We start from the raw sequence: 21,648 nt of genomic DNA on the forward strand, positions 1-21,648 counted from the left end.
TAATAAAAAAATTAAGGTTCTTTTTATTAGATGCATCAAAACTTAATTAATATTTATAATAATCATGTATCTCATCGCAGTATCTTGAAAGTCATGCTAGTTACTATTATTTATTTTGTAATATATTATAATATACATAATATATTTTCAAGAAAAATATGTCATAATAAAAAGAAAAAAAGAATATAAACTGAATTAAAAAATTTTAAAAACAAGCATTCATTAATAGCTTCAAGTAGCCATTCAACAAAAAATATAGGGTTAACATTGAAAAACATTAATCTATGAGAACTAGAGTGTAAAAACTATGAATCTATATAGACTAAAATATATTTTACTCGAAATTAGCTAATTAATTATTTCCCCCCCCTCTATAAAATGGTTCGTGGCAGCCTCAAGTTATAAAAAGACAGCAAGATAGTTGAAGAGACAAACCCCCCTCCCCTCTCTCTCTCTCCAATTTTATCTCTCTAAATTCTTGCTATTCATAAATTCCTCCATAATCTCTTCATAATAACAAATCAAACCCATAAATCTAGGGTTTCCTTCTCCTCGAAATTTCAAATCCACACCCCCCCCAAAAAAAAAAAAAAAGAGAAGAAGAAGAGAAAATTGCAGTCTCTCAAATCCGCTACTGGATCTCCACGAAATTGAATTTCAAAGTACGTAAATTCCAAATCCGAATCCATTTCCTTTTTCTTGATATGTTAATGATTACTAATCACTGTTTGATTATTGGAATGTAGAGAGTGATTAAGAAGATTAAGAGAGAAATCATGACGATGATTGATTCAAGTTGTTTAATGGAGAATGGAGGAGGAGTAGGAGGAGGAGGAGGAAGAGGTTGTTTAATGGAGAATGGAGGAGGAGGAGTAGGAGGAGGAGGAGGAAGTTGTTTGCCGTGTACGTCTGAAGAAGAGAAACAGATCGTTGAAGAGTTGAATCGTGAAGCTGAACGTGATTTGAAAGAAGGGAATTTGTATTTTGTTGTTTCTTCTAGGTAATTTTGAACTTTCTTTTTTTGTATCTTTTCTTGACTTGTTAGTAATTCTTATGGGATTTTGAGTTGCATGATTTAATCGTTGTATTTTTTAATTTTGAACTTTATTTTTTTAATCCTTTTCTAGATTTGATTGTAATTCTTACTGGATTTTGAGCTGCATGATTTAATCGCTGGATTTTTGTAAAATCTGTGGATATCTTATTTTTGTTTAGTTTAATTTGGATGAGACTTTGTGCATGTTTTATGATTGATGAATTTTGTGGATTCTTTTTTGCTAATTATGGAGGTGAGGATTATTTATTTATTTAATTTGATTTGGATGAGATTGTTGTGCACCTGTCGAATGTGTGATAGTTATGCTTGATTGGGTAGGTAACGAATGTGTTCAAGAGATTCTTTGAATAACTGGGTTATCCAAAAAAAAAAACCCACCCTTTTGCAATTGATAATCAGTTCTAGCTGCATTTTTGCGTTTTGTATCTGCATGTGTTTATTTCTTTCGAACTCATCTTGGTGAGTTAATTATTTTTCTAATTTAATTTCAATGAGATTTGTGTACGTGTTGTGCTTGACAAGTTTCATGGAAATCTTGCTGATAATGGTTGGTTAGGCTAATAATACTTGTGTTTTTATAGATTCTTTGAATAGAGGGGTAATTCTTTATCCAATAGAGAAAAAAATCATTTTTGCAATGATTGCAAAATTTTATGGAAAGATATTGCTTTTATGCTTGACTGGGCAAATAAGGCATGTATTTTAAGGGAATTTTTGAAAGATTAGGTTAAAATAGAAACTATGCCAGATACGGTGTGTGTGATGTGTTACTGCCTGAAAAGGCAAGTTCAATGATTGCAAAATTTTACCGAATGCTACTGCAGTTATGCTTGATTGGGCAAGTAAGGCATGCATTTTAAGGGATCTTTTGAATGATTAGGTTAAGATAGAAGCTAACTTTATAATTTTACAATGTCAACCCATTCAGCTATTATTGGGCTAGTTAGGCATGCTAGATATGGCTTGTGTTGTCTTACTGTGTGAAAGGCATGTGCCACTGTAATTTAAGTTGGCTGATGTTTTGTGCACGTGTTGAGGTTGATCAATTTTATTGAAAATTTTTGTTTTTTCATTGTTACTTTTCTTACCAAACAATTAGGCTAGTTAGGTAGCCTAAATATGACAAGGGTACATTGTTATTGCCTTAGGGATTTGAGGCATGCTTACCATAATAATGTGATTTTTTTTAATCACTTCTTAATAATTGAAGTTGTTTTTTCAATTAAGAACTTGCATGGTTGTGATTGGGTTTTCTTTTGCTGTATAGGTGGTTCTCGAAATGGGAGAGATATGTTGGTCAAGGCTTTGTTGACAACTTGGATAATGGGAAATCTTTGGAGTCTCAAGATTTGGATGTTGAAAGACCTGGGCCAATTGATAACTCTGATATAATTGAGGGCGGGAGTGGTAATGAGGGTGATGAACTGGAGCTTGTTAGAGCACTGTTGGAAGGAAAGGACTATGTATTAGTTCCTAAGAAAGTTTGGGAGAAGCTTGTCCAGTGGTAAGGAATTTTTCTTATTTATTTTCCTTGTTGAATTGATTGTTTCACTTGCCAAAATAAAAACTGAAATTCATTAATTTGGATGTGATGAAATATGTAGAAAAAAGTTATGTATACTTGGTACATTTCTGGAAGTTATAAACAGCTTGGTAGTAATTGTTGAGTGTTATACAAGTATGCTGACTTGGATTGATTGTTACTGTTAGTGGTTGAATTCTACATTGGTAAGGTAGGGATCTTGATTCTTGTTATGATTTTGTGTTATGGTGTTGCTGCCCAATGGCTTAGGCTTTTTGAGTGACTGAATCAAACATTTGTAGAGTAGGAATTTGATAAGGTCTATATGTGTTATGATCTTACCACCTGAAGGCTTCGGGTTTGACATTTGGAAATTTATGATGACTTTTTTTTTTAATCATTTGTCCGCAAAATGTTGTGCTATCTTAGCCTACATTAATATTTGGTATTGATATTTTCAGTTGCAGGCTCGCAGGTGATTTGGAAGTTTGTTCAAAATCATTAATTTTCTAAATCATGTATTGAATGTAGATAGTGCTTCTTTTCTCTGTCTAGTTTATTTGGAAACACTCTGCATTAATCTCTAAGTAACTTAGCGATTGAATTTTGAATGGATGCAGAATCTATGAATGAGCTTAATTGTTTAGAAATTTTAACTTGAATCTCTCATTCCCTCCTACCCTCCTTCCCTCCCACCCTCCCTCTCTCTATCACACACACACACACACATGCTCTTTTGGCTGTATTCTTAAACTACTATTGTGAGCTGATCTTATTTTTTTTATTCTTTCTTGTAGGTATAAAGGAGGACCAGCATTGCCAAGAAAGATGATCTCTCAGGGTGTTTTTAACAGAAAGCAGTTCAATGTGGAGGTCTATCCACTTCGCCTCAAGTTAATTGACTGCAGAGATGATAGTGAATCAACTATACGGATAAGCAAAAAGGTAATGTCATTTTCTTTTTGCTTTTACTTTTGTTTTTCTTTACTCTGTCATCGCAATATTTAAGATGGTTCTGTTCAACATGTTGCTCTTTGCATGAAATATCATTTTTCTCGTATATGAAGTTCTTATGTGTTTAATTAATGTTCATTGGGTCATGGCGTTGGCTGGGTGAGTCATTGGCTCATTGGTTTACTAGATTGCCAAATTTCTTATTGTTTGAGTAGCTTCTCAGGTATCACACACTGCAACATCATTGTGATTACCTCATCAATTTTCCATGCTTCTACTGTCACTTTTTGACATCTTCCAATGACAATTAAGTTGGTGCATGTTAACTGTTTAATTGCATCAACTTTGATACAGGGCATATATAATAGGTGCACAAACATGCAGGTAGTGCAAGTTAACACTTGCATTGCATCAAAGTGGGGATTCAATTTATTGTTTCTATGCATAGGAGATATTTGTGTCTCTTGGTTTTGTAAGGATCTGCTAAGTCTATGGCTCTGAAGGTTATGATATGATGCTGACTGGAAAAACTGGGTTTATCAAATTTGTATTTTATCTTCCTAAATTTCTGATTATAGATGATATATTTGTTTGAGTTTTTGTAATATTGGCAGAAATGACTGAAAGTGTGGTTTTGCAATTTTTGAATAATTGATTCAAGGTCCTCTTTATGTTGGTTGAAGTCCTTTTATTCAAGTTACCTATTGTAGACTATCCAGGTTCTAACTAGCTTTCCTTTTTTAGGCTTCTCTGCAAGAGCTCTATGAGAGGGTTTGCTCAGTTAGAAGAGTAGAGCGTGAAAAGGTTTGTTTAATGTTTTGGTTTTTGCTCTATTTACTTTTACTTCTTTTTGGATGCTGAAGGCCTGGTTCTTTTTTTACCTTTCCCCCTTGATTTTCTGATTCTAATGCATGTTAGCAGGCCTGCATATGGGACTACTTCAATAAGCAAAAGAGTTCACAGTTGAGCATTTCAAACCAAACCTTGGAGGAATTAAACTTGCAGATGGATCAAGAGGTGTGTAGTTTGATATCATTGTATATATGGTGGACAACTGGTTTCAATTCTGGTACTCGTTGCTTTTTGGTTTGATATAACAATAATTTGCAATTTCCCACTATCTTTTCTTTTCAAGAAAAAATAAACCTTTTATCATGGTCTGTACCTAATGAGTTTTTATGCTGTCTTATAATTGAAAGTTGAAACACAGACATGCGCTTGAGCACACTCATGCATCTTTTGAGGAATTATACATTGCAAAATGCTTTAGTTCTTGGTAAATGCTTAAGACAGCATGTTAATAATGCTTCTGATTTTCATCCCATCTTTAAATTTTTTGCCACAATGGACTTTTAGTAATTTGATTGACTTTATTTCTATTTCATAAGAGATTTTAACAGTTCTAGAACTTGACTCATTCTAACCAGGCTCTAATTATTGTCGTGTCTAATAATTTCAACTTCCTCTAGTCATTGCCTAAGTGATGTAAAACATCAATGAAGATTATTAATGCATTATTGGAACCAACTTTTCACAGATGATAACCCAACTTGCACAACTTTTGTTAATCTAAATAGACATTTGCAATGCCGAGCATGTATGCGTAATTCTTTTGTGATTTAGTGCTTCTTTTTTTGTTTTGTTTCCTGTGGGATTAGCTTCCCATTGGTCATGTGAGTTGATTGATTACCATAGTTGATGCATTCTCTTCTTTTTCACAGATTCTTTTGGAGCTGAAAGAAGAAAGTTCTCATTCTCAATCTGGAAAGGATTCGACAGGGAATGAGTTAGCAGTGGTAACCTTGGAACCTCCAAGGTCCCCCATGTCGATTGCAGGGGGGCCGGTCATGTCAAATGGTCACTCAAGTAGTTATAGCTTGGACTTACAGCCAGGAAGTGCCTTAAACTCGTCATTCACAGATATGGACAACGGATTTGGTGTGCATAGCTCTGTAAGGAGAGTAGAGAAGGGAGGTTTGGCAGGACTGCAGAATATGGGAAATACTTGCTTTATGAATAGTGCTTTGCAATGCTTAGTCCACACACCTCAACTTGTTGAGTATTTCTTGCAAGATTACTCTGAGGAAATCAACACACAGAATCCTTTAGGAATGCATGTAGGTGGCTTTGCTTATTTATTGTCATCTGCTGGCTATTCCATTTTGATTTGTTGAAGGACACTAGCTTTATTCTTGCACCATTGCTAACTCATGTTTTAGTTGTGTAGGGTGAACTTGCAAATGCATTTGGTGACTTGTTGAGGAAACTGTGGTCCTCAGGCCGGACTGCGATTGCACCACGTGTGTTTAAGGGAAAACTAGCGCTATTTGCTCCTCAATTCAGTGGTTATAATCAGCATGATTCTCAAGTTAGTACTCTGTGATTTCTACTTTCTTATGTTACTGCAATAATATTAATAGCATAATTCAAATTTTAAATGCTCTGTTTGTTACTGATGAGCTTGTAGGCATAGCTCAGTAGTACTCTTGCATAAGCAAGAGGAATGAGGTCTCAAGTCTTAATCCCACCTTTCACAAAACTCCAACAAAAGTCGGATCTCTCTCATAAAAAAAAGTGCTTTAGTAGCTCCAAATATTTCTGGCCCAAGTGTTTGCATGTCCTTGTTTATCAAAACTATGAACGAGAAAAGATTGCATCCTCAATTTTTCTCTCATGCATTCAGAACTCTGGGTTCTTGAGCGACCTGTACAATAATTTTAATGCACGGACTAGTGATGACTTGATGTATGATGGACTATGCCTTGGCACTTGATTTTTTTGTTTTTTTTAATTGTTAATTCTCATTGTCTTGAATGATGATAGGTGATATTTCACAATTTCCATTGTTGATGGAATCCTTTTTTATAGGAACTTCTTGCCTTTTTGCTGGATGGGCTGCATGAAGATTTGAACCGTGTCAAGCAGAAGCCTTACATTGAAATGAAAGATTGGAGCGGTGAGCCGGATGAGGAAATTGCAGACGAGTGCTGGAGAAATCACAAGGCTCGGAATGACTCAGTTATTGTGGATGTTTGCCAAGTAAGGAAGTGTTATATTTTCATCTGTTTCTATGTTTGCATAATAAGTGTCAATACAATTTTCATAAATGAACTCATTTTGTAATATCCCCAACTAGTTTGGGACTAAGTCTTGGTTGTTGTTGAGCTCTTTTTATAACATCTGATTATGAGGTCCTCATCACACAATGATCTTAGTTACTTAAACCTGCTTTACTGTCTTTTTTTATGCTTATGTATGCCTGAGCTGTAGAACTAGAAGTACCAGTTTATATGCCAGTATTCAGATTAGTAAGGACATAGTGAGACTTCCAAACCTGTGTAAGGATGCAATTCATTTTTTATGAATATTTAATATCATTTAGTTTTCTACTTGTTTCCTTCAATTAGTGATGAGAAATTGGCCCATAATATTGTTATTTAAATGTAACTCAGTTTTGCATCTCAAAGTTTAGCTCACAAAATCTAGTATGGATTATTGTTTTCAGTCACTGACCTTTTGGCTATGTTGGAAAATAATTCTCAGGGTCAATATAAGTCAACGCTGGTTTGCCCAATTTGCAGCAAAGTTTCAATTACTTTCGACCCCTTCATGTATTTGTCATTGCCACTGCCTTCAACTGTCACTCGGTCAATGACAGTAACAGTGTTTTATGGTGATGGAAGTGGCCTTCCAATGCCATACACCATTTCAGTGCTAAAAAATGGTAATTGTAGAGATCTTAGCCAGGCACTGGGAACTGCATGCTGTTTGGAAGGTGGAGAAAGCCTTCTGCTGGCAGAAGTAAGAAGTTTTCTCTTTAACTTCATTCTTTCTAGTTACACTGTTAAGTGGCTAAAGTGTCAGACCTTTTCTTATCAGGTATTTGATCACAAGATTTATCGTCTGCTGGAAAATCCTTTTGAACCATTGGTCTCTATAAAGGATGAAGATCGTATTGTGGCCTATCGATTTTCTGGAAAGGGAACAGGAAGAAGGAAATTGGAAATTATTCACCGGGATAAGTGAGTTACATCCTCAGATGCTGTTAGGTTTTTTTATTGGAGAACTGACAAATAATTGTTGTTACTTGTTAGTAGTCATGAATATGTTTCTTTGCAATGATAGTGATCATCGAATTCTAAGTGGCTGTCCATAATGTGTTGCACATCATCACTGATAAATAATTGCAGGCAAATAATGTCTTAAATTATCGTTTCGAACTAGTTTGGATGTGTTCTCCTGAGTGGGGAATGGGTCCAACAGCGGGTAGACAGGGGGAGAAGCTGGATGCTTTGCCTGGCTGTTGTTTATTTTGGTTTCTCTCTCTATTTCTTCTTATTCTTCATTTCTTTCACTTCTTTGAAATGAAGTTTTATGCACTGGTTTCACAGGTCCACTCTGGAAATTCTGAAGGGAAATGTTGGGAAATCTTTTGGCACACCTCTGATAACTTACATGGATGATGACTCACCAACTGGAGCTGATATCTATTTAGCTGCTTGTAAACTTCTCTCACCTTTGAAAAGAGCATCTTCCCCTACTATGGCTCATAGTGGCAAGGAGAATGGTTTGCTTTCAGAGGCTAATGCTGAAACATCAAGTAGCTGCAATGGTCATTGTGAACCTAGAGACCAATCCATTGGTGACACAGAACTAGAGGACACATCTAGCCAGGAGTTATCATTCCAGCTCTTTTTGACTGATGATCGGTATTCAAGCTGCAAGCCTATCTTTAAGGATTCTGTCATAAGCTCTGGAAATCAAATAAAGGTTGTCTTTGAGTGGACTGAGAAAGAACAGAAATTATACGATTCCAGCTATCTGAAGGATCTCCCTGAGGTTTATCACAAGACTGGGTATACAGCAAAGAAGACCCGACAGGAAGCTGTCTCTTTATTTTCATGCCTGGAGGCATTCTTGACAGAAGAGCCTCTTGGGCCTGATGACATGTGGTATGATGGTTCTTTATATATATAAAAAAATACACTGTTCTTACATTTCCTGTGAGAATATTCTTTGGATACCCGGAGAAAGCACTTCACATTTAACTATATTTGTGACAATGCATTTTATTTTGGTGCAGGTATTGTCCTAGCTGTAAAGAACATAGACAAGCTACCAAGAAACTTGACTTGTGGATGTTGCCAGATATTCTTGTTTTTCATTTGAAACGGTTCTCATACAGCAGATACCTGAAGAACAAACTGGATACTTTTGTGGATTTCCCTATTCACAATCTTGATTTGAGTAAATATGTGAAAAAGAAGGATGGGCATTCTTTCACGTACGAGCTATTTGCCATCAGCAACCATTATGGTGGTCTTGGAGGAGGGCACTATACTGCATTTGCCAAGGTAAATGAAGACTCATGGCGCAGCAGTTGCCCCATAGTCCTGTCATCTTTAGAGCCTATCAAACTACTCTAGGATTTTATATAATACCCAGAAGGCCCCTCATCATAATTATAGCATGTCTGTGATGAATTCTTGGACACTGATTTTCTCCGAGTTCTCAAAAGTTTTTTGTTCACCTACTTTGCAGTTGATTGATGAGAATAGATGGTACAGTTTCGATGATAGCCGAGTTTCTCCAGTTAATGAAGATGACATCAAGACATCAGCGGCTTATGTCTTGTTCTACCAAAGAGTCAGGACTGAATCAAAGGGCGAATCGGGAGAGACATCACAAGTACAAGCAGGTTCTTAAATGCTATGCGGTCACTCTGGGGTTTGGATCATAATGTTCTATACCTCATTGGCCAGCTTCATGGGACATAATTCCGCCTAGCAATCCTGCGAGATAACATTAGAGGAAGCTCTACTCATGGATTGCCTTCAAGGAAAAGAATTTGCAGAACGATGCAGGCAATTAGTTTACCATATTTTTTTAATTCTTGGAGAGAGATTTTGGCTCTCTATTAGGCAGCTTATTGATCATCCTCTTATCAATATTAGTCGGTCGTAGCCGTGTTTTCTTGCCTCTTTGCATCACACCCAGACTTCCCCTGGTGATTGGATTACAAAACGAGAAGACTCACCATGCCTCGCGGTTTCTATCGACATGGCATAAAACAATCACCGGTGTAGATTCACAGTGCTGTAAAATTAGATCAAGGGCATTGAATCTGAAATAAGATTTCCCTCGTGTATTTTTCGCTCTTACGACAGTATTATCATATAATTCTTTTTTAACCTTCGAAAGACCTTAAATATCTGCCTTGTGGATCCAAATCTGATTGATTATGCTGTCATTATCATGCATTTTGGGTGTCATCAGCTAGTCACGGGAACATGAAGAAGAACATTGCCGACCATTCTCTTCACTATTAGCGCATTTTGATCCTAGGTTTCCTAGGATCCGATCGAGATTGATCCACTTGGTTTTTTTGTGTTGGGTTTTTAATGATCGTACGACATCAAGAATAATATAAGAATTAAAAGAGGATCTTTTGGGCATAAAAAATGTAATAAATACTCATCCACACTAAATAAAGGAGATGGAATATAACTACAGCAAATTAATCATCAGTAGTCTATCTGAAGCAACAAATGAAGTCCGCTCTTTCTCTCTCCCTGATCTACCAAACTCTCCAGTAGTCTATCTGAAGCAACAAATGCAGTCCACTATTTCTCTCTCCCTGATCTACCAAACTCTCCATCAGCAAACCTAGAGAACTAAAATTATTGAGGCATGGAAACATCATCCCTGTAAAAGATAAGACGAAAAAGTTAAAAAAAGAAAAATTCGTTGCCTACTAAAAAGAGTAGAAAGTAACCCTAATTATCAGCCACACCTATGAGCTAGCCCCCCCTCCAACAAATACAACGATGATCAATAAAAAAACCCATGCAATGGCCCATGGGAAATTTCTACCAGCAATTGGGCAGTGATAACTAAAGAAGATATCAATAAAAGTGGGTAGCGAGGGCCCAGCTGAGGAGCTATTAGCGCTCATTGGGAATGGAATTTATCCCAACAAGATTAGCAATCTGTGCGCTTCTGGTAGTCAATTAATGATAAAGAATGATGCTTTGCATTTTGAATCTGTGCGCTCGTGGTAGTCAACTAATGATAAAGAATGATGCTTTGCATTTTGCAGGGTACAAGCAAAGGAACAGAACTTCACCTTTCCCTAGCTACGAAGTTGCCTCTTATTCTCTCCAAATCCCTGCTTTCCATCCATTTTACTTTAACGGCTGATTCTTTTTTTTTTTTTCCTTTTGTGTTTTTACCAAGGGCTTGGAAAGCAAAAAGCACGATTCAAAATGCTTCTCTAAAGGCCAAGCAGCTCAACAACAGCAATGGAAACAGTAGCTGGCCTATGCAACTGATCCATCTTCCCTGAAAGAAAAGACAACAGCAAGATGCTAACCAATGAGTTAACACTCTTTATGGAAAACACTAAAACAATCTTATAGCTGATATATCAATAGTTTCTTAGTTTCTGGAATTACATTTGTTGCCATCACAGCTAGTTCACAACATGATTGTTTAACTTACAGTAGATCCAGACATGAACAAATCGAAAGCAATTGGATTGAATGGCTTGCTAACATTTCATATCAACATGTGAGAACAGTTCCTGCACCTGTACTGTGCGTGTTCTTATTCATGTGCCTTAACATGCAAGAAGTGCACCCGATCCGAATGTTTCGATTGCAACTAACGCCAAAAAACCTGCTCTAAGCATGTGAAAGTTGCTGAAGCTATCTACAGCATATTTCTCATCTAATCTACAACATGTGAGACGACACGGTTTTCAACCGTTGTCACCATCGGTGCTTAATTCACGCTGGCTTCAGATTAGACTCCGGTCCTAATCAATGACAACCTAATAGATAACAAAACTTAACTACTAGGGCTACTTGTATAATAAAGTACTATGCTAGCCAAATTAATTCTAATAAACTACCTTACCATTGGTTAGATGAAAACAACAGTAACCAATCATATTGAACCACACTTCATCATTCTATCTTCACGCGTTAACCATACCATGCCACAAACGACAACACTTTCCCAAGTTAGGTGCACAAAACAACAACAACAACAACACCACCAACAAAAGAACCGAAAGTAAAAGCACCACCATGAAGTCCGGAACATTACCTTTACAGCAGCGGAGATCGACAAATACCCAGTTGAAGAACTCTCCGGCGACCGCAGTGCAGGAGTGGTGTTGGTGGTGGTGGTGGCGGCGGTGGTGGGGGTGGAGTTAGTGCTAATAGCATCAGTTCCATTGATTCCAAGCGAATAAGCTGGTGATCCATCAGGCTTAAACAACCCATAATTCCTCTCAGAAGTTGGCCCAGGCTTCATGTTTTCATTAAACAAAGCAAAAACATAAATGTTCAAATCTGTATTAGGCCTCATTGGAGTTCCCTTCCTTTGACAAATTGTCTTAAACAAGTTCCCGTTATACTTCTTAGCATTTTCGAGGGTTGCTCCTACTTCATCTTCATCACCTTTTGATGGCCAGCCAGTTTCTGATATGTGAACTGGCAATTTACTGTATCCTAAACTTGCTAATGCAGAATACACAGCATCAATTTGAGCAAACAGCATATTATCATAATGGAAGTTGCTTTTCGGATCAACAACCCCTTGATTTGGCTGAAACAACACAAAATCTAAAGAAACTTGTTTGGGGTTAGACTTGAATGCGAAAAAGGGATACGCATTGATTAAAAATGGTGAATTAGTCTTGGCATGGAAATTCAATATGGGGGTGATGCTCCCCACTAGATCTTTTCGAAAAGATCCAGCTGAAGGTGGAAATGACACGTCAAGAACTGCCAAAGAATGAGCAGTAGTAACCGAGACTTGCTTATCAAGCCCCAAATTTACTAAAGCTGTCTGAATGCCTTGCATTGCAGGAAGGAGATTGTCTGTTAGACTTGTGTCATTAAAGGTTAAGATTTCATTACCAATTGTGATGCAAGTGATTTTGGTAGCTGGTAAATAAGCTTGAACATTTGCTTTTACCCAAGCTTGTGCTTTATCTGGATCTCTCATCTTTGACAAATACTCATTTCCGAGACCAACTATGAATTCCACCCCTGTATTAGCAAATGCTTTAAGCACTCTTGGATCTGCATCGTAAAGTTTCACTTTTGTTGCCCCAATTGATTTCACTAAAGGGATTACATTGTCTGGTGTTGGAAGGTTGTTTGCAATCTGACCATAATTTATCCCAATAGAATCCACCATGACAGGAAACACCAAACCTGCATATAAAAAAGCAAGCTTTAGTTCTCATTTCAAAACCAAGAAGGCATTGAAACCTTTAAGAAACATGGGATCTAAGAGAAAGTACCTGAAATGGAAAGGATGAGTGAAACATGGCAGTAGAATCTACTGTGCTCCATACTTCGCCGAGTGAAACATGGTAGTAGAATCTACTGTGCTCCATACTTCGCCAGAGTGGTCGAGTGAGCTCAAAAGGGCTTGAAATCCTGATGCAAGAAGCTAGTTCAAAGCTGCTTTTTGAGGGCAAACCACAAAAATATCTTTTTGATTTTAGGCCAAATCAGCGAAAGAAAGAGACAGAGACTAGGGTGGCACGCAACCGTGAAAGCAATGGGCTTGGTGAGTCAGGGATGGCCGAAAGATTGGACCTTTAGCTTTCGGCTATCTGTGCGGAGAGTGAGTGTACCACACTGGCTTAAGATTGCGAGACAGCGGTGGAGTTAACGTCCAAGTAGCTTGTTATATAGTGGGCAATTAGGGGCGACGATAAATGCAAAGGACTCTGTCCTTGAATTCAGAAGGCCAAAAAATCAAAGAGGAAACCACAAATTAGTTATATAATTTTCTGTTCTTAAACATGTATTTATTTTAATAAAATATTAAACTAATATTTTTTGATAATTTTAATATACTAATATAAAAAATCTAAAAAAATTATTTTATATATTTTTAAACAAAATAAATATTATATACCACGGTACCAAACAACCACTTAAAATAGTTCCTAACCTTTTAGATATTTTTTAATCAGATTTTTTTTATTATATAAATATATGTATTGGACTTTCAAGTCTTAGTGTGAATGATAAATGAGTAATTAGATTCTTGTTTTATTGTATAATTAATTATGTGCATTACAACGTCGTTGAAGTCTTAGTTTGAATGATAAATGAGTAAGGTTTAGCCTAGATGATGATAAGTGAATATATTCTTCGTCTTATCATATAAGTTTGAATATATATATATATATATATATAAACAAGTTGAAAAGCATTATTTTTTATATTTTCAACATGTTTTTTTTGTCTAAAAGACAGGTTGATAAGCAATACCAAACTAATTCTTAAAAAAAATTCACAAAAGAATTATTTTTTTGTAAATTCATATCTTCATAAAAAACTAAAGTTTGAACACGTTAGGTTTTACTACAATCACTCAAGTCTTGTTTAATGCACACTTGCAACTTGTCCGATTTCATAAAAGCCATTTTTTCGCCTTGCTCTACTATTTTAAATGTTAATAATTTGCTTAGGAATCAGAAGGGGAATAATTTTCTCAATGTGCGAAAATTGATTTGAGGATATTTTTAATGTTAATATCCAAAATATATACTTTTCTTTTAGAAATCAAAATATGTACAACTCTAGCATGCATTGATAAGGCAGACTCACGCAAATGGTTGTTCAACTCAACATTTAAAAATAATATGTATTTTAAATTACCAAATAATAAAACTTTGATTCAATTAAAAAATATCCAATTTTAAATTGGAGCACAAACAAAGATGAAAGTTTAGTATAATTATATATTGGGTTTAAGCCAAGTCGCGCTCACTTTTGTTTGAGGAATTCTATTGAAAACATTAAAGTTGTGGAGATGCAATTAGGAGAATTGTAATACCTAATTGATGATAGAAAAATAATTTGGGGACTAGTTTGATGTTTGTCTAAAACGAAGTAGAGGTGCCAAAAAAAACCTAAAAATTAATTAAAGAAAAAAAAACTGAAAAAACTAAACTGTAAAAAAACCAATTAAATAAATTAAAATATTTAAAAAAACAGATTAATTCAGTTCGGTTTTAGTTTTATAAGTTTAAAACAAAAAAATTAAACCGAACTGAAAAAATCGAGCCAAACAAAAAAAATAAACCGAACAGAAACCAAACTCATTAAAGATTATAAAAAATAAAACCTGCAAAATAGTATAGTTTTTAATAAAAAATACTTGAATCAAACTAAATTAAACAAAAATAGTTAGTTGAGTTTTGATTTTGATTCTAAAATAATCAAGGTAAATCAAAATTAAATGATTTAAACTGAAATTTTTTCAAAAAAATTAATTTAATTATATTTTAAATAAAAACCAAATAAAAAGCAATCACCTTGAAACCCAGGGAATAATGCACTGTGTATGACAAAATGATTTGATATATACTGTGAATGAAGGGAGGGTGTGGGTCCAAAGAGTGCTTGTCCGACACCCCTCACATGCATAACATTCTGAATTGGTAAGCCTTTTCCAGCTAAACCAAATAGCTTTTTCTCCATTTTCCTGTCTTGTTTTTGTTTTTGTTCTTCCCACAGAGCAAAGAACACACCAAGGAAAGGAAAGATGGAAGACGATAGCATGGCTGGCATGCATGGATGCATGCATGCATGCAAAGCAAAGCAAATGGAAAGTATTCTTTAGTGCCTTTCGGTTACTGACTGGATCTTTCCTAATCTTCTATTCCTCGGTAGCATGTTGCCTACCCTTACCGAACACTCTATGCATTTTCGATGCTGTCCCATGTCCATAGTTGTTGGATATTGCTCGGGAATTGCAAGGTATGCGGGGATTATACCGTGGATTGGGGCTAGTTATTTTATCAAAAATAAAGTTGTTGTAGTTTTTGTTTTTATAATTTTTTAAAGTTGATTGATTCTAGTTTTATTTAGATTTGACCGGGTTAATTAAATCTAAATTAACTTAATAAATTACTAAAATTTAATCGAATTAATATCCAAAATAATTTAAAATAAAATATGATTAAAATCAGATTCTTAATTAATCAGTATAATCAAATTAAGTTTAATAACTATGCGCAAATCAAGCTATTGATTTTTAAAAAGATGTAATTTTATATTTAGATTCATGGTTTTATAATGGGTTTTACTTTGAAAAATATCTCTTAAAGATAAAAGTAAAATCTAGAATCTATAAAATATAGTTTTACTCTGAAAAATATCTCTTAAAGATAAAAATAAAATCTAGAGTCTATAAGATAGATAGGTTTTGGATATTTCAATGATATTAAATATTATTATTTATTATTTTAGATTAGTATCTTGTGTTCCATTACGAGATCAACCAAAATTGTTTTGAAAATAAAAAAAGTGTATTTAGTTTATGAAAAACTTTTTAGTATTATCATTAAATTTGATATAATGAGTCCAACATTAACCCCCACAATCCAAATTGAAAAAGAATAAATAAAAATACCACATTAAAAAATAAAGTTGAAAAAAAAACACCCAAAAAGGGAAGCATTTTGGGATTTCAAGCCTAATTTAATGTAATTAGGCTAGAAAAGAATAGTAATAGATAGGAAAAGAACTAGGGAAAAAAAAAAAGAAGGACCCCTATATGCATGTTTTAGATGGACAGCATCATTGTGTTTTTCATAATTTACAGTGTAGGATTATTTGTTCATGGAGCAACATCGTTGAAATCGAAGAATTTGCATGATTGGAGTGAAGACAAGAGCGTGGCCATCAAGTTAAGATGTCATGACTATAAAAATATGTTAATGATTCGAGCAATCATGTAAACCTAACCCAATATGTCATCAATTGGATGCTTCCATTGACAAGAATCTCCAATGGGCTGCTCTTGTATTTGTATGATTGGAGAAAAGTTACATTTAACAACACCATCCCATAATATTATTGTTTTTGGTTTAAATTAATATTGTTCTTCTACATATAAAATATTTTGGAGAAAAGTCACAGCATGAACTACTTGTTGGGGGAGCTAAAGGATTTGAAATTGCTGCTTCATTAAGAATCCAAGCCCGTTAGAATTTTATTTTTTTTAAAAAAAAAAGAAAAAGAAAAAGAAAAGGAGGAACTTGAGGATTTACCTCTTTATTTAAGCACTTTCTTTTTTGCTTTAATTGAAAAATTAGTGCCTTTTGGTGTCCATCCATGCTGTTCACATGGCCTGACCGTCTTGGCTTTCTTTTTATCCTTCTTACACAATGCTTGTAGTTCAAACAAAGGAAGGTGACGCATTGTCCTATAAAACAACCAAAGTGGACAGTAATTTTTATAGCTAGAATTCAATGATTTCTCTTGCAAATGATAGTCACCATTCCATTATTACAGTTAGCTTCTTTTTTTTTTTTTTAAATTGAAATGACCGTTGGTGTAGTTTGTAATTGTGCTCGTATTTTATTGTGAGAACAGATTATTTTTATATAAAAATAATGTGTAAGTTTTGAAAGGGGTTAAAAAAATATAAAAAGCTAGTCACTACAAACAATGTAACCATGTTAATTAAAGCCGAATTAATATGAGATATCTTATTAAATTTGTTCAATAACTTTTATAAAAGAATCAATAAGAAAAATTGGAAATCAAAGTAATAAGAAACAAATTGAAAAACATAACACATTCAATTTGAATTGAATGATAAAATTAAAAATCAATAAAAAATTTACAAAATAATCAAGGAAAAAAATTAAAAATTCCAATGACTAAATTAAAGAATATAATATTTGGTAAACTAAGATTCAAGAATAAAATTAAAAAGATAAATTTTTTATAAAAGTACAAAAAAAAGAGAATAGGGACTTAAATTGAAATACTAGTAACTAGGAAAGCCAAGCTATAATTTTTGATGAAAAAAAAAAAACTCACCCATAACATACTAGACCAAGACCGGTAAAATACCTTGCACAAACAATAAAAAAAGATGTGAATATTTTAAATTCTAAAATATATTTTTATATTTTTAAATTAAATTATTTTTTAGAATGATTATAAATAGATTATCAAGATTTTGATAATATATTAAATTTTTTTTCCTTACAACATTACTCGTAATTAAGAAAATATGAGAAGAAAAGCTAAGTGAGGCAACACATGAGAGGTACATGATCAGTGATAAAAAAAAACAAAAAGAAGTAAAAAAAGAGGAGTTTTTCAAAGCTTTTATTACAAAAATAATTTTATAATACCTAATGCTGGGCTTGGGCTGAAAGGGCTTTGGCTACCAAACTTTGAGCTTGGGGCTAACTAGTTTTTCTTCTTCTTACAATTTGGGCTAACATGCTTTGGAATAGTTCAGCCCATTATTAACACTAACAAATAAACTAAAATTGATAGGTATTGTTCGTGTCCTTGTTTATAGCAAATTGTTTTTATCCTTCGCCTCTAATTTTTTTTTTCCTTTCAAATTGGTAATCACATTTAATTTCTTTTTAATTATACCTTTTAAATTATGTTCCCATGGTTTTGGGAATATAATGTGATGTGATGGAGGATTTTTAATATTAAATTAAAATATTTTTTACAAAATATAATGTGAATTTATTGTTTAGATAAATTTGAAAGAATAAAAGTCAGACTTAACAAAAATAAAAAAATAAAGCTGATTTTATTAAAAAATCAATTTCGTTTTGAATTATACACGTTTAGTTATTTTTATTTTGAATTTTGTTAGTTTCAATTTAGAACTTTATTTTTTTTATGGTTCGGTCTCTAAATATTAGGAAATGAGAGATAAAGTTTTTAAAAAGGTAACAAAAAAGTGAATATTTTATCGATCACATTCTGTTCATCATTTTTGCAGAAAGAAATAACACTCCATTTTTATCTTTAATATCACATACTCTATCATTAAAGAATATTAAGTAACCAAATTCAATTAATTGTTCCATACTAACTTGATTCTGATTGATTTTAGGTACATAAAGAACATTTTTAAGAGTTTTTATACTTGACAATGTTTCTACTTCAATTGCTCCTTTTCATTCGACCTTCACATAGTCTTCACTGTCAATTCTGACTCTAGATAGATAGTTTTTATCCACATCTTTGAATAAGCTTATATCTGCATTCATGTGATTAATGCAACAACTATCAATAAGCCATGATGAATCATTTGCCTTGGCTATGTTACACATCTCGAAAGCTTATATCTGCATTCATGTGATTAGTGCAACAACTATCAATAAGCCATGATGAGTCATTTGCCTTGGCTATGTTACACATCTCGACTACTTGAGCTTGTTTTACAGTTTTTGCAGAATCTTTGGATGTGACCAAATTGCTTGCAGTTTTAATATTGTGTATTTTTGAGCCAACACCAGGCTTTAAAATTATTTGTTTTCTGACAGAATTTGCAAGCAAGAAAATGTTCTTTCTTCTCTTTCCCTTCAGTGAAGATGATGTTGTTGTTGTTCTGTTGCTAGTTATTAGATTGTCAGTCTCTCTCTTTTTCTCTTTTTTCTTCTTGATTATTTATGTAAAAATTCTTAGCCCAACTCTTCTTCTTGTAAACTGCAACAAGAGCTCCTTCACTTGTTCCTTCTTGTCTATAAGCTTGTCTTTGCTCCACAGCTTATAATGCATTCACCAATTATTGCAGACTCATTTCTAAGAAATCTTTAGAATATTCTAAAGAGTAAATGTTATGTTCAAATTTCTCTGGTAGATTTACCAGAACTTTCTCTTCTATTCTTGAATCTGGAAAATCTTCTTCCAAAAGTCTCACTTGATTCACAAGTTTTGAAATTTGAGAAAAGAAGTCTTTGATGGTATCGATTTCTCTCATCTTCAGACCTTCAAACTGCCTTCTAAGATTTAAAGCTTACATCTTCCTTGACTTTTTATCACCATGAAATTCTGCTTTTAATTTATCCCACGTTTCTTTGGTAGATTTACAAGCCATAATCCTTGTGAAGATTTCTTCACTCACAGCATTATGAAGACAAGTAAGAGCTTTGAATCGCTTTGCCTTTTCTTCATTGAAAACTTTTATTTGTACAATCGTAGGATTGTTTCCTAGTGGAGTGAGTTACCTATCACTCTCCACTATCTCCTACAAGTCAAAAGCTTTGAGATATGTTACTATTTTTACAGGCCATACACCATAATTTTGCCCTTTGAACACTATTGTTTTTGCTGGAAAATTTGCAAAAATTCATTACTTAAAAAAACTTAATCTCTCGTGTTTAACTCATAAACCCTTCAAAGCAAACAATTTTGATTTAATCTTACTATTCTTTTGTGTTTTTACTCACAAACCCTTCAAAGATCAGAGGAACTCTTATACCAATTATTATAAAAAAAACTGATATAAAGAACAGACTAATGTTCATGAACTGAGAAAAAAAACAAAGAAAAAAATCTTTACAGTTGAAAGAATAAAGAGCAAAATATATCTCAATTGGTTACTACCATCTCCAATGTTTTATTTATAAAAGGAAACAAACATTACAGAAAAATAAAAATACTAAAGAAGCATATCAGCTATGTTCTTCTTTATCAAAAAAGTTGTATAACAAGCTAGTCTAATCCTAGATAAGCTTAGACAAATGAATTGAAAGAAACATTATAATCTAAATAATGCTATCAGCTAACAGATAGATAGCAATGCAGTAGATTACTACTAAGTAATCTTGTTCCAGCTTTGGTATCAAACTTCAACTGGAGTATACCTTTTCACTTCCATTTTCCTTATAGCTTACTGTTTCCTTCCTGCATTTTCCCTTTTATCTGGTCACTTCATCCTTAAGACTATCAACATGGAATCCCTACTATACCTCCTAGTCATTACGCAACAAGATTTAAAGCTTACATCTTCCTTGACTTTTTATCACCATGAAATTCTGCTTTTAATTTATCGACATTACACGCAACACGCTTGCCTGGCTTGAAATCAGTGGACAGGCATCAAACTCCAAGACTGGTGGCGAAATGAGCAGTGTTGGTTGATCGGTGGTAGAAGCTCCCACATAGTTGCTGTGCTTCAAGGACCACTAAAGGTCATTGCAGGAATTGAGATCTCTTTTACTTTGACATCGAAATCAGCCAGTGATGAAGATGATGATTTCGCGCCAATCTCTACACTATCAAATGGTCATTTCTGATGATACCACCAATGACAGTTATCATCCTTAACTTGATTAGCATAGCTGTTGGGGTTTGTAGGACTTTATATGGCGTCAATCCACAATGGGGTCAATTGCTAGGAGGGGTGTCTTCAGTTTTTGGGTCTTAGCTCACCTCTATCCATTTGCTGAAGGACTTATGGGAAGACACGAGAGGACACCGACAGTCGTATATGTTTGGTCAGGACTTAATGCAATATCCATCTGCCTCCTTTGGGTGGTAACCAACCGTACTGATAAAATATAGGAATTGCAATTCCAATTATATATTGAAGCAACTGAACTAGCTCTAAACCTCTCAATCACAGGCTTGCATAGTTGCATTCTCCATCTGTAATATAAGTTTGGTGGGTTCCTGATGAATTTTGCATGCATTAGTAATTTACCAATGGAAATAAAACAGGATCTGTGACTCTGTGGTTTGTTGTATCTAATTCAATGCATAGTTCCATTTTAAAGTTTCGATGGCACAAAATCTCTTCGACTGGAATTATGACTCTCTGCTAATCTTTCTGCTCTGATATGTTTTTACTAGTTTTATGGCCAAATAACCTCTTTGGACCAGTTTTTGCATGCTGAGACAAACAGCTCCAATTTAGACCGGAAGTATCGTTTTGTCCATTTTCTGCGTGTAAGCCTAGACGTGAAAATGTTCAAGCCTGTAAACTATTTATCCATCAACCATGGCTGAGAAAATCCCATTTACCTCTCAGATGATATGCCATTGTATTAGCTTAGACTGTAAGACCCAAAGTTTCCAGGCTTAGTGTGTGGCTTGTTGCTGAGATACCATGATCTTGTGTTGTGGTATTGGCTGATTTATCCGTAAGGCTCGTTGCATTCACATGCCATGTCCAGGGATTTTCGCCAGCTTATCTAGATTTCTGCAATACATTCAGAAGGAAGATTTCTGTACACAAGCACTTAATCCCCAGACCTGTAAAGATCTTCAAGCTTACATTTGTTTGTGGACATTATCAATTAATCCCC

At 34.2% G+C, this 21,648-nt stretch overlaps 2 protein-coding genes across 5 annotated transcripts; one reads left to right on the forward strand and one right to left on the reverse strand.

Moving 5' to 3' along the window:
* The first annotated feature begins 396 nt into the window (after positions 1 to 396).
* Positions 397 to 9,744, forward strand: LOC105135024 (ubiquitin carboxyl-terminal hydrolase 9-like). 3 transcript variants are annotated; one of them, XM_011039695.1, is made up of 15 exons: positions 397 to 662; positions 747 to 828; positions 877 to 1,000; positions 2,325 to 2,561; positions 3,377 to 3,524; positions 4,278 to 4,337; positions 4,452 to 4,550; positions 5,255 to 5,650; positions 5,761 to 5,901; positions 6,402 to 6,572; positions 7,077 to 7,334; positions 7,413 to 7,555; positions 7,925 to 8,485; positions 8,617 to 8,887; positions 9,075 to 9,744. In XM_011039695.1, the coding sequence occupies exons 2-15, from the start codon at positions 777 to 779 to the stop codon at positions 9,237 to 9,239; spliced, it is 2,826 nt and encodes a 941-aa protein (XP_011037997.1). In that variant the 5' UTR covers positions 397 to 662; positions 747 to 776; the 3' UTR covers positions 9,240 to 9,744. The 3 variants fall into 3 exon arrangements, with proteins under 3 accessions (XP_011037997.1, XP_011037996.1, XP_011037998.1); XM_011039694.1 differs by having other exon boundaries at positions 747 to 825; positions 874 to 1,000; XM_011039696.1 differs by having other exon boundaries at positions 747 to 825; positions 874 to 1,000; positions 4,455 to 4,550.
* A 216-nt stretch (positions 9,745 to 9,960) lies between these two features.
* Positions 9,961 to 12,979, reverse strand: LOC105135025 (glucan endo-1,3-beta-glucosidase 11-like). 2 transcript variants are annotated; one of them, XM_011039697.1, is made up of 5 exons: positions 12,850 to 12,909; positions 11,643 to 12,760; positions 10,660 to 10,874; positions 10,190 to 10,238; positions 9,961 to 10,105 (listed from the first exon to the last, which is right to left on the reverse strand). In XM_011039697.1, the coding sequence occupies exons 1-3, from the start codon at positions 12,899 to 12,901 to the stop codon at positions 10,794 to 10,796; spliced, it is 1,251 nt and encodes a 416-aa protein (XP_011037999.1). In that variant the 5' UTR covers positions 12,902 to 12,909; the 3' UTR covers positions 9,961 to 10,105; positions 10,190 to 10,238; positions 10,660 to 10,793. The 2 variants fall into 2 exon arrangements, with proteins under 2 accessions (XP_011037999.1, XP_011038000.1); XM_011039698.1 differs by lacking the exons at positions 9,961 to 10,105; positions 10,190 to 10,238 and adding an exon at positions 12,919 to 12,979 and having other exon boundaries at positions 10,759 to 10,874; positions 12,850 to 12,874.
* Positions 12,980 to 21,648: the final 8,669 nt, after the last annotated feature.

This window comes from Populus euphratica, unplaced genomic scaffold (genome assembly GCF_000495115.2).
Source record: "Populus euphratica unplaced genomic scaffold, PopEup_1.0 scaffold172.1, whole genome shotgun sequence".
Taxonomy (NCBI): domain Eukaryota; kingdom Viridiplantae; phylum Streptophyta; class Magnoliopsida; order Malpighiales; family Salicaceae; genus Populus; species Populus euphratica.